We start from the raw sequence: 13,319 nt of genomic DNA, 5'->3' as shown, positions 1-13,319 counted from the left end.
TTTGTTTTCTTCTTTCAAAGTTGGGTTACAGAGCTTTCTCTTTTCTTTTGTTTTCTTCTTTCAAAGTTGGGTTACATCTTTGATCAAGTTTCACAAAACCCCATCTTGAAAACTTTCCCGGAAAGAGGGCCAAATAAAAAGATATCTGAGAAAATGCCAAGAAAATCCGAGGAGTTGAAAGAAAAAGACTACCCTTTGATGCCATCTGAAGAATAAGAAGAAGAGTCTCTGCTAATGATTGGGAAACAGTGGTAAGGATCAGAAATGAGTATTTCGAAATCCCAGTCGCAACCTCTTCATGGTCTATTGGTGTTCTATTGTGGTTGTATTTTACTATAATTTCATAGAATTTGATTTGGCTGCATAACTGCGTTATTGTGGTTTCGTTTGATTCGTATGAAGTTTTCAATCCTCTGTTTCTTTGGTTTTTTGGATCATTTTTTCTCTCAGTTCAGAGTTTAATTGAGCTAATTAAAGGAAGATTATAAAGTATGATTACAAAAACAAACTCCAAGATTATGGATTTGGTCTGCCCCAAGAATTTAACAGAATTGGGTTACTTCGAAGGGATTCTTGGGTACAATAGGGATATATCCCCTTATTTAAGTATCTTTTATCACGTGACATGTAATGAGAGATACACTACACACGCTTAATTTTGTTAGATTCGCTATAATACTCGAGTAGGTACAACTTTTTATCTCTTACTGAATGAACTGTATTACTTTTGTCCCAAGTAATTAAACCTAAAATCTTGATGCATAAATTAAATAAATAAAAACAAGGGTCTAATACTCGTAAGTAGTCCTCCAAGTCAATATCTACTGGAACCTTATATGATCATCCAACTCGTCCGACGAGAACTCAAGAATCCAGCTCCTTGAAACTTAATTCGCAGAAGCTAATGAAAATGGAAAGCCAAATCTACAGTCACAATGTGTGCACTGCATCAGATGAATATACTGTATCAAGAATACGCATAGTGAATCAGTGATGCGCCTCACTCATCGGCGGACGCCATACTGAGGATTGTGTCACACAATGGGAAGTTGTAATCACTACTTGTATATGCAGCTATTCTGCATTCTTTTCCTTTCCAACTATGGATCAGCTAGAGGAAGAAGAAAATATTTACTGATATGTACATGTCTATTTTTTAAATATGAGTGCATGCGCCGGTGGATGTATTTTGTACACTGTTTTAAAAGTTCCTGCCTAGATCTCGCTTAGGTGCTAGGCGGCTAGCCATTGTCTTGATTAATCCTTAAACGTTTGAAAATTAAGAAAGTGTACCTAAACCGCCTAGGCATTAAGCCCCAAATGAGGTATTTTCTTTTTCAGGTCAATATTTTATTTTCATCTGTTCCCTTTTACTTTGTTACATCTCCACTTGAACCTATGTTTATCAAATTACCATTTCTTAAGGAGTAAAAAACACTTGAATCTATATTTCATTTTCATCTTTTCCTTTTTACTTTGTTACATTATCTGTATCTCTCAAATCTTATTTTTAAATCTTTAACTTTCAACCACTAGATACTAAAATATGGATATCCACTTTTTCTTTAAACAAACAATATTATCTATCCTAAGAGGAGATGATGGGCTTAGCCTCATAATAGGCTAGTAATAATGTGGTTCAAATTTGCCTTTAGCGAAGATCAAACCTAAGACATCTCACTTACAAATAAAGAGGAATATCACTATACCGTAATTTAAAATAGCATGGATGCCCTACTTTTGATAGATGCATAACAAACATGTTCAAACTATAAAAAAGGGTTTTTATCACAAATGGTCCCTAAAATTGACCCTTACCAACAAGGTGGTCCTTGAAATTAAAAATCAATCAATGTAGTGTTTCAAAATAGGCGTCTCAAATCAATGTGATCATTCCATCACAATTCTGTTAAAAATTCTGTTAAGTACTGATGTGGCATATAAATGGGCACCATGAGATTTACGGGTTTTTATCACAAATAGTCCCTGAGTTTGACCCACACCATCAATATGTTTCCTGAAATTGAAAATCAATCAATATAGTCCTTGAAAATAGGTGTCGCATATTAATATGATCCATCTGCCACTATTCTATATAAAAAAAAATTGTTATGTGCTGGTATAGGTTTAATAATTATTAAAAAAGTTGTCTAAATACCCTTTTGCACAATGGAATTTTTTTTTTTTTTTTTTTTTTTAATAGTAGGGCCTATTTCGGAGAGAGATCCCTTCCATAAATTCTCAAGGGCAAAAGGTTTAACTAAGGCCTAAGAGGGGGTGTGGAAATAATTTTCAACCAACAATAGACGCACCTTGGTTATAACATCATTATCTCAAGGTAGACCTCATCGTTCTTTGCATCACCAGACCATCAGGAAAGTGCCGAACAAGCTCTCCAAGATTAAGGTTGTGAGGATGTTGACCGCCTAAATGTTAACGGTGATGTCCCAGAAGTCGTGCCAATGGGCGAAGCCATCACCAAAGGTAATCTCAATCCAAGTTCAATTCGGTGAAGGGTGTCCAAGTGTGTAAAGATGCGTGTATTTGTATTTTTTTTTTTTTTTTTTTTTTTTTTTTTTAGAGAATAGAGAGTGAAGGATAGAGAAATGTGGATTGTGATCAAAGGTGATTGCAGGACTGGGTTTTTGGGTTGACAATTTTTTTATTAACTATTAAATTATTAAGCCTATTAAATTAAAAAAAAAATTACGAATAGGCTTAATAATTTAATAGACTTATGTGACCCATTTATATGTCACATTAGCACATAACAGATTTTTTGACAAAATTGTGATGGAATGGCTACATTTCATTTGAGACTTACTTGTGAGACTACATTGATCAATTTTCAATTTTAGGGACCATTTTGATGTCGCGGGTCAATTTCAGGGACCATTTTGATGTCCTGGGTCAATTTCAAGGACCATTTGTGAGAATAAAAGGACTTATGAGACCCATTTATGTGTCATATCAGCACTTAACAAAATTTTTAACATAATTGTAACGAAATGACTACATTGATTTCCGACACCTATTTTCAGGGACTACATTAATTGATTTTCAATTTCAGGGACCATCTTAATGGTGATGGTCAATTTCAGGAACCATTTGTGATAAAAGTCCTATAAAAATAACAAAATAAAAAGAAAAATGCTAAGAAGACTCTGTGAAACTCTCAATGGACTTATCGCCAACATTTATCATGCTAACATTATAAAATATTATGCCAAAAAGAAGATGTGGCGTATAATTCATAAAGAGTCACATTTTGAGAAAATCTTCTTAGCATCCTAGAAATAAAAAAATTGTCATTTAATATTATACTGTAATAAATATACCAACATAAATGGTGTTAAATTCTAATAATATTCGACGAGAGTGTGAAACTAATTTATTCCCGCAACCTTAAAGTTGGATATTACCAAATTCCCTCCCGACCGTCCACACCAGAGGATATGGTTGCGTTAATTTGTGGCGCCAAAGCATCACCATCACACACTCACAGACTCCTCCAACTCTCAAAGGCATAAAGCACGCAAAAATTCAAAGCCCAAAAATCCTCAAAGCCATGATTCTCTGCAGCTGCTACCCATTTCTCTCCAAATCCCCAATCTTCTCCCTCCCGTTTCCTCCCACCACCAAAACCCCATTCCCCATTTCCTCTCTCTGCTGCTCCACAACCCCCTCTTCCGTCCCAGACCCTCAGACCGACACCAATGACACCATCAGCGACGGCGGCGGCGGGCCCAACAAGAAGCGGCTTTCTGACCAGTCCTCGTGGGAGGCCAAGGACTCCGAGGGAAACGACTACTTGTACAGGTTGGGCAAAGAGGCTGATAACATGAACATCGCCGTCGGTGCCCGGGCCGGCCTCGTCGACGACCTCTTCGTCGGAAAGTTTCTCGGCCGAGACTCCGATATCGTGTTTGATTATCGGCAGAGGGTCACCCGGTCCTTCCAGTACCTTCAAGGCGATTATTATATTGCGCCTCTGTTCATGGTATGATCATGTTTTGCTTGTTTCTGATTATTTGGTTTGTATTTGATTCAATAGAGATTGGAGCAATGGTCCTTTAAAGCTTCCATCCAAACTAAACGGTTTAAAGGGGCAAAATATGGATAGTTCTTACGGACTTAGCCAAAAGGACTAATACTCACGAATTTTTAGTTCAGGACCAAAGCTCCAATTGAACTAAAGTTAAGGGACTATTGCTCCAATTATCTCGTGATTCAATTCTTGTGAAATTGATTAATTTCTGATTCAACAGATTTTAAGATGCTAATCCAATGATCAACTGCATTGATTCTGTCGGAATTAATGCCATTACTTATGATTGAATGCGCAATTGGTGGGAATTTTGATGATTTTTCATTATGGGTTTGTCAGTTTAGAACATATCCATTGATGTTTTTGCTTAATTTTTATGTCTTAACGCTTATGAATTTAATCTGACAATTTCTGGTCAGTGATTTTATGTTTCTTTTTTGTTGCCTTTCTGTTTCACAGGATAAAGTTGGTAAGTTCTATGAAACTGGGCAAAAGATTAAAATAAAAATGTCATGATTCAGGTCAGAGCAGTACAAAAGCTTGGTAAAAATCGCTGTACTTTTGTCACCTTCCTGACATGGTTTTTCCAATACTTGTTTGCAGTCATTTTGGTGGCCATGCTATGTGTTTGGACATTTGTTTTGCAAATTTGAACAAAAATAAAAGTTTATCTGGTATTTGATCAGTTTGCTTAGGGCCGAATCAAAATCCTTGTCTTTTCGCATATGTTATTAGTAGCTAAGATGAAAGGAAGGTTATATTAAAATTTTCTAATAAGATTAATTTGTCCATCCACCACCACACCTTGTACAATAACGGTTCATTGTGCATGTCTTTGTCACAAATTTTGAGTGGAATATTTTTAATATTAATAGCTATGTTTACACTATAAGAGCCTGTACCAGATACCTCCAGTTTCTTCATTTACACTTAATGCTTTCCCTCAGGTGTCTAGTTATCAGGATTTTTGTACTCATGATTTGTGTTTCCTTATGGAATCTGTAATTGAAAATTTCTTGTTTTACCATTGGAAACTTTCATGTTTTGCGCAGCTCATCAAAGACACGAGGCTATAGTTATTTGTTGTAATCTTATGTGCGTGTGTTGTTTTTCCCAATGCAGTATGCCATATTGCGAAGAACTACCTTGCTCCTCTTCTAAATACTAAAGTTCCATTAATCCTAGGTATATACAGTAACTATAATCTTTAGCGGCTATTCTTTGTGGGTTCTTGTTGAACTTTTGTTGATAGTTTTCATAAAGCTTTTTGGTCATTGATATTTCATGTTAAGATTACTTGATCATGTTTCATTTTTTTTTTTTCTCCTCTTGGAGTTATCAATCTGATTCTTAAGATGTTTTGACAAATTACTACATATTGAAAAGTCACATTCATTCCTTTTGTAACACTGGTCGTCCAACTTTTTGTATGTGGTTACTTTTAGAATCTTACTTTAAAACTTCTCTATCTCCTAAGTCCTAACCTACTTTTTTAATATCTTCTGAATGAGTGATAATGAGTTTAGTCTTTCGGGGTGACACATTAACAGGATATGTCCTCTGAAAATTTAGCATTTTATCATATAGGTATTTGGGGAGGAAAAGGGCAAGGAAAATCATTTCAGACTGAACTTATATTCCAAGCCATGGGAGTTGAACCTGTAATTATGTCCGCCGGGGAATTGGAATCAGAAAGAGCAGGTAACTTTCTACGATTATAAAGTTACTTCCTAAAATTTTTGCTGTTTTTTTATTGTAGAATTTCCCACAATACATATCTTCAATTGAATTTGTTCATTTCTTTGGGAACTCCTTCTACTGATCTGAAACAAGTAATTGAGCTGGCATACTGCAAGGATAATGGAAGATTTGTTACCCTGTTTATAATTTCTTGTAGAATCAGGCTTTATATAATCATAAGTTCCACTGCAGGAGAACCGGGAAAATTGATACGGGAACGCTATAGAACAGCTTCTCAAGTGGTCCAGAACCAAGTTAGAAGCTCTACTACTTTCACTGTTAATATATGTATGTCTGGGATTATGCAGTTAAATAGTGCTGTTTGACGTTGCCATGCAAGTTTATCCATATGTATGTCTTGGGTTGTGAAGTTAAATAGTGCTTTTTGATCATTTTCATGCAATATTTCTTTGGTTTATGATTCTATATTTTTTTTTCTTTCTGTTATTGAGTTGGGTCTGCGAAAATTACCTGACTTCTTTAGAATAGTTAAGACACAGGGAGGGAGGGAGATGCGCTCTCCCAAAGTATGAAAGAAAGCACGAGCAGAATTAGTTCCTTTTATCTTCCAAATCCTGTGGACGATAGGCCTGCCAAAGAATTGTTTTGCGGGTAGTAGTAATACCTTCGTATTCTTTCTATAAGAAAGTAGATGCTGCATTAAAAGATTAACTCAAAGACTAGCGCATTCAATTTTTCTCTTCTCTGGTGTACGTCATGCATTGATGCATATGTGTCCGACAAAGCTTCTTTAAGTCTCTTTTAGACACTCCATGCATAATATGCGGAACCATCTTGAAAATCAGTGATTACGCCTACAGGATCAATTTAGTGAGCTAAGTTTTAAGATGAAATTTATGTTTTAGACTTTAAAGTATACTGACAAGGCATTGCGGAAGGGTATTTAAGACTACCAAGTTGCCAGAAACTGAGCGAGGTTGCAGAGTATTGAAATATTTGTGAAAATCTACAAAGAAGTTTTTTAGGTGCTTTATGTTTTGTCCTTTTTCTCCTCAATGCTAGGGATGAAATTCTATGCAATCATGACAGTGTTTGAAAGGGTTGGTAGATAGAAGGACACTGATAATGCAAACTGGAAAACTAGGGATAAGTTACACCATATAGAGAAATTTAGAATTGGGACATGAAGCAAAGAACTACAACAACAACAGAGCCTTTTCCCACTAAGTGGGGTCGGCTATATGAAAAACTACGGATAAGTTACACCATATAGAGAAATTTAGAATTGGGACATGAAGCAAAGAACTACAACAACAACAGAGCCTTTTCCCACTAAGTGGGGTCGGCTATATGAATCCTAGAATGCCATTGCGCTCGGTTATGTGTCACGTCTTCCGTTAGATCCAAGTACTCTTAAGTCTTTTCTTATAGTCTCTTCCAAAGTCTTCCTAGGTCTTCCTCTACCCCTTCGACCCTGAACCTCTATCCTGTAATCGCATCAACTAACCGGAGCGTCAATAGGCCTTTGTTTCACATGTCCAAACCACCATAACTGATTTTCTCTCATATTTCCTTCAATTTCAGCTACTCTTACTTTACCCGGATATCCTCCTTCCTAATCTTATCCTTTCTTGTGTGCCCACACAGCCAATGAAGCATTCTCATCTTCGCTACACCCATTTTATGTACATGTTGATGCTTCACCGCCCAATATTCCGTGCCATAAAGCATTGCTGGCCTTATTGCTGTCCTATAAAATTTTCCCTTGAGCTTCAGTGGCATACGACGGTCACACAACATGCCGGATGCACTCTTCCACTTCATCCATCCAGCTTGTATTCTATGGTTGAGGTCTCCATCCAACTCTCCCTTCTTTTGCAAGATAGATCCTAGGTAGCGAAAGCTGTCACTCTTTGGTACTTCCTGATCTCTAATCCTCACCCCTAACTCATTTGAGCCTCCATTTGCACATGAAGCAAAGAACTGCCGTTCTAATTTGTCGCCAAATGCACACTGTGTCAACTCTGCTGCTTTTAAGCTGGAATCGTTCTTCAAGGGCTACGATTCTAAATATCACCTCTTAAAATCCATTTGAAAAGTAATTGAGAGGATCTGTTCAGCTTGAAGATGGGGGCTGTTCTCCGTTAGATCTTTGACCATAAATTGAAGATGGAGGCTGTTGTATGGAACTGTTAATTTTATTGTCTTCTTGGAACTGTTAATTTTATTCACAGATGACAACACAACAAAATAGTTGTTTGTTACAGTCTATATATGTTTGGATCGTGCTAATTATGCTTCATTGTTGGACATCATTTGTTTCATACTGTCTTTACATTTCTATGGATTTTTAATTTTTCTTGACTATTGCAGGGCAAGATGAGCTGCTTGATGATCAATGACATTGATGCTGGCCTTGGTAGATTTGGTGAGAACTGTTTAATTTAGACCAGAAATTCAATAACTTACAAAGAGAGAAAGGAAAGCATTAAGCACATAAATATGATAGTGCCAACTTTTTCTTGGAATTTTCTTTTGTTGGGAAAAATCAGTTATGTATGGTGTTAGTTATACGTTCCCAACATTAGTCATTGGTGTAGGAATGATTGAATTGACCTTTTAGTTTTCATTCATGTTTCACTTTTAGTGATGTGTTATTGTCTATTTTTTTTCTAGGCAACACTCAAATGACAGTCAACAATCAAATTGTTGTCGGAACATTGATGAATCTTTGTGATAATCCTACAAGAGTTAGTATTGGACAAGACTGGCGAGATTCAGATATTACAAACAGAGTTCCTATCATTGTTACTGGAAACGATTTGTCAAAAATATATGCTCCCTTAATCCGTGATGGAAGGATGGAAAAGTTTTACTGGTATGTGATTGTTTAATGAACTTTCATTTTCATTTTGCTGGTATGTGATTTTTAACAAAGGATTAAGAGCTTTTAATTGCTGATTTGCATGGATAAATCAATTTGCAATGACATCTAGCTCCCCTGCGTTGGATGAAAACTTGATGTTTGTTATGAAGTGTTTTAAATATATCCAATTTCTATCTTCAAACTTGCACACGAAAAGGAGAAGTTGATTTGGAGATTTGTGCCTTAACCATTCATAATGGCATCAAAATTTCTTATTGATTTTCCTCTTATCAGTGTGAATCGTTGTTAGAATAAAAATCAAAATATATACATTGAGACCTTTTACATTGAAAATTCAATCAATTTGGTCAAGAAAATCCGTTACCTTCTCATCCATGTTTGTAGGCAGATGGATGCCTTTAACATGCGTTTCCCAGTGAAGTGATTTCTTCCTCATGATGGGCAATAAATCACGACAAGATAGTGAATGACATGCCTCGTATCCATTTCAGACACCTTTTCTTGCCCTTTTTTGCCTGTTCGTGACTCTGTCAAATGCACTGGGCTTTCTTTCTGTAAACATTTGACTAATTTTCCAAAATTACTGTGCTAAAGTATTGTTAGAAATTAATGTAAACCAAATATAGTTCTTGATATTCTGAAATTGATTTGTTGTAGTGTTATTCTTAATTAAATTCTTTTCCAATTGACCACACTGTATCATTTATTATTGTGTTATGTGTCAAATGCTATTATATGTATGTTTGATATTTCCTTTCCTTTTCTCCACGATATGTAACAGATCCATGTGACCTTTGTTTGATATTTATCTGAAACAGGCAGCCTAACCACGAGGACATTATTAATATTGTTCACAGAATGTATGAGAAAGATGGCATATCTAGGGATGAAGTTGTAAGGATTGTGGACACATTTCCTAATCAAGGTATCCCTCTGTTATCGCCTTCTATCTAATCACAAAATCAATGCCTTTAAATTTCTTTTGAGCAAACACATGGAATTTCAATTTCTGGATGTCATGGATTCACCAAAGGCTGTTGATCAAATTTGAAGACTTCTGCATTCTACTTTATTTCTTGTTCTTATTTTTATTATTGTTATTGTTATTGTTATTATTGCTGTTGTTGTTAGTATTATTATCGTCGTGGTTACTTTTGTACTATTCTTATTCTTCTTCTTTTGATGATTGGGCAGCGCTAGATTTCTATGGAGCTCTAAGGTCTCGAACATATGACCGGTCAATTTCTAAGGTATATGACATTCCCGATTTGAAATTTGTTAGACCATTGCAACAAGTTACCATGTCAAATGCAAAGATTCATAGTGTATCTGTCATTAAGCAAATGAAATCCATAGTTTTACCCATTGGCATTTGGGTATAGGATATCGTAGTGCTCATTTTAATTACTGTGGAGGATTGACATGATCTCCGTAGGATAAATAATACCTAAATTGTTGCCGAGTCTTCATATCTAATGCCTAACCTGCTGAGGATCATTTATAGTTTTTAATGCTCCAGCTTCTCGAAGTCTTCCTGCCTAACTAGTTGATGAATAGCCAACAAACGGAATCTCAAAAACTTAAACAGGATAAATCATGTTGTAACCTTTACTGTCAAAGATTTGAGGGACTAAAATGATGAGCCACTGATTAGCACAATAATTATAAGAAACAGAATTTCATATTTCATTTAGATCGTAATTATTTTTTTTGCTTTTAAAAGGAAACCAACAAACGGAATCTCAAAAACTTAAACAGGATAAATCATGTTGTAACCTTTACTGTCAAAGATTTGAGGGACTAAAATGATGAGCCACTAATTAGCACAATAATTATAAGAAACAGAATTTCATATTTCATTTAGATCGTAATTATTTTTTTTGCTTTTAAAAGGAAAACTATTTTTTTTGCTTTTAAAAGGAAAACTTCCACAGAATTAAATAGGAGAAAAATTACAGGAAATTCATTAGCAAAACAATTCATCAACAAATGTGGACCCCTTGCTCATAGAGAGCAAAGTGAGCCAAAACGACCAGCGACCATATTACTCTCTCTTGGCTTGAAAGTTACTGAAATAACCAGCAATTTAGCCAAGACAAGCGTAGTATCTTCTGTCAGATTCCCTCCACCGACCAACACTCATCAGCACAATGACAAAATTAGCCACACTCAAAGAATCCGTTTGACAATCAACGAAAGGACGGATGCATTTGTAGCGGAAGGAATGCCAGCATAAAGAGCATGCAATTCAGTCACAAGGATAGACACATTAGCAGTTGGCTGCCAAAGCACCCATCAACTAGCCTTGTGCATACAAACTACAACACCAACACCACAAAGACCCAAACTAGGATCAACAATCCCATCTATGTTAAGCTTAAACCATCCCCTTGGCAGTGCCTCCCAGGACCCTTATAGGTGATGCATCCCCACCCCAACGGATCTCCTATTTGCTGTCTGGAACTCCTACAAGTCTGCTCCATGTTGATAAATTACCTGGGCTGGTCGTGAATGTCCTTCATGCATTACCATGTTCTTTTCACCTCCACACAACCCACAAGATGTTGGCAGCTAGACAAACACTAATAAGAGAAGGAGCATCACCATTAAGTGGCAAAAACATCAAAGAAAGCCTTAGTCCATATCTCATGTGCAAACAAGAAATTAGTGAACACAAGTTTCCCCTCTTAGGTACACCTTGTACACAGCTGCATCCACAAGTTTACTCTCAAGTCTTGACAGCTCTCCACATAAAATTGATAAGCTTCCCAGGAATTTTAGGCTTCCAAAGATGTTGCCAATATAAACTTAACAATGAGAGTTCTAACAGCTCAAATCTTCCTGTTCTGATTTAAAATTGGTCTGGATTTGCTTGTTTTTCAACATTTTCTGGTACTAGAAGTCATATTATTTCTTGTAAAATTTTCAAATTATTTATGTGCATTTATTGTCTTAACTAATTTCTTTTTTCTCCTAGTGGGTTGATGATATCGGAGGTGTTGAAAGTCTGGGAAACAAACTTATAAAGGGAAGGAAAAATGACAGCCTTCCCGTGTTTACTCCTCCAGAGGTAGTCTTATCAACTTTAACCGATGTTTGCTTTCCAAACCTGCATCCTATAAAAACGTTCAAAAGTTTGATTGATATGATTGTTCATTTTGTACATCCATCAGTGAACTGGTTATACTTTCGCCATCTCAGATACAAAATGTAAATAGATTGAAGTATAGTGCAACAGATTTCTGTTATTTTATAAAATGAATAGGAGTTTAATGATCTACCTTGTCTGGTTTTAGAAAACTATGCAACATATTTGAAGCATTTTTATGCGTCTCGTAACTCATTTGGTTGGAATAAAATTTCTCTAGTAGGATTAATGCATTGAGTGGGTTTGCCTCTCCCTTGTGCAGCAAACAATGGAGGCCTTACTTGAATCAGGTTATTCTCTGATCAAAGAACAGCAGTTGATAATGGAAACCAAACTTTCAAAGGTATACATGAAGAACATGGACGATTAGAAATGGAGATGCCATTGTTATGTCGTCCCATAATGCTTTGTTATGCACGGGTGAGTTCAATGTTTCTGGCTTGTTGTGTTTGCGTAATTGGAATTGTACAAATGTTATGGTCTGCCTTTGTTTCACCATAATCTCCGAACAGGAGAATGTTCGATAATCGCTAATGTTGAACCATGTTTTTCCTCACGTGGATCACCAAATATTGTTTTCTTCTATGTTTCTGCTTTCTGGACTGTTGGTAATGTTAGTGTATCAACATATCATAGGTTTATGACAACTCTTTTAGCAGCAGATGCTCAAGACCTTCTTCTTGAACTGCCTGCCAAGGCCGACAACACCTTGCGAATCAGATTCAGCTAATAAACTAATGCTCAAACGAATGATAATATGAGGATCTTTATTCGATCGCAGTTGGATATCTAAATTGTTCTATTTTTATTCATTTTTGGTGGATGATCGTGTTCGTCGAAAAGAATCCAAAAGCAAGTCAGTGAGAATCCCAAAACCGTATCTTCGGGATGCCTTGAAGTTCTTTCTGTTTATAAAAAGAGGAACCTCTTTAGACGCTTCGGGTCATATTTGGCTTGAACTGAATGTCACTTATCCCTCACTAAATTCAGACAGAATATGTGCTTCAAATTAGGTCAACTTTGGCCCGTTGTGGACACACCAAGAGAGCAATGTGCCCCCTAATTAAGAATCTTGGACAACAAGAAAGCTAGATGAATGGCGCATCGAGGGGAAGAGAAATTAACCTCCACAAATATAGAAGAAATTCTAAGGACCTGCAAATCTCCTACCACTAATTATTTCTTAAGCTAAGATCTTTGTAACTTTGTAACATGGAATCAGTTCTTCAAAGCATAATCAAGGACGACCATATCAAGAAGAGACTGATAGCTTGGTTGATTAAGAACATTCATTATGGCAGTTTAGGTCTTGGTTCTGCAAAAGCCACCACCATCTCTAAAGAATTACAATTTTTTTTATTATTTTTAAAATCTGATTAAAACAGTTTTTATTCTTGCCTACATGGAACCAACTACCAAGGACGTCAATACGTGGCCATTCATGTTTTGGTTTCAATGTTGTCAACTTTTTGTCCCCCATTATCTATTTAAGTGTGCAGTATTATATATTCAGATTATGTAAACAAAAATTCTAT

At 36.1% G+C, this 13,319-nt stretch overlaps 1 protein-coding gene across 3 annotated transcripts; it reads left to right on the top strand.

Moving 5' to 3' along the window:
* The first annotated feature begins 3,446 nt into the window (after positions 1-3,446).
* Positions 3,447-12,682, top strand: LOC137740162 (P-loop containing nucleoside triphosphate hydrolases superfamily protein). Of its 3 annotated transcripts, XR_015966806.1 has the most exons (12): positions 3,585-4,000; positions 4,508-4,591; positions 5,171-5,233; positions 5,636-5,749; positions 5,981-6,042; positions 8,123-8,177; positions 8,426-8,627; positions 9,455-9,561; positions 9,831-9,886; positions 11,614-11,706; positions 12,047-12,204; positions 12,421-12,682. XR_015966806.1 is itself a non-coding variant. In XM_068479981.2 (11 exons), the coding sequence occupies exons 1-11, from the start codon at positions 3,569-3,571 to the stop codon at positions 12,152-12,154; spliced, it is 1,302 nt and encodes a 433-aa protein (XP_068336082.2). In that variant the 5' UTR covers positions 3,447-3,568; the 3' UTR covers positions 12,155-12,369. The 3 variants fall into 3 exon arrangements, 2 of the variants coding, with proteins under 2 accessions (XP_068336082.2, XP_088556453.1); XM_068479981.2 differs by lacking the exon at positions 12,421-12,682 and having other exon boundaries at positions 3,447-4,000; positions 4,508-4,517; positions 12,047-12,369; XM_088700327.1 differs by lacking the exon at positions 12,421-12,682 and having other exon boundaries at positions 12,047-12,369.
* The last annotated feature ends 637 nt before the right edge of the window (positions 12,683-13,319 follow it).

Source organism: Pyrus communis, chromosome 9 (genome assembly GCF_041283825.1).
Source record: "Pyrus communis isolate YQ-2024b chromosome 9, ASM4128382v1, whole genome shotgun sequence".
Lineage (NCBI taxonomy): Eukaryota > Viridiplantae > Streptophyta > Magnoliopsida > Rosales > Rosaceae > Pyrus > Pyrus communis.
This window is presented reverse-complemented; position numbering and strand designations above follow the sequence as displayed.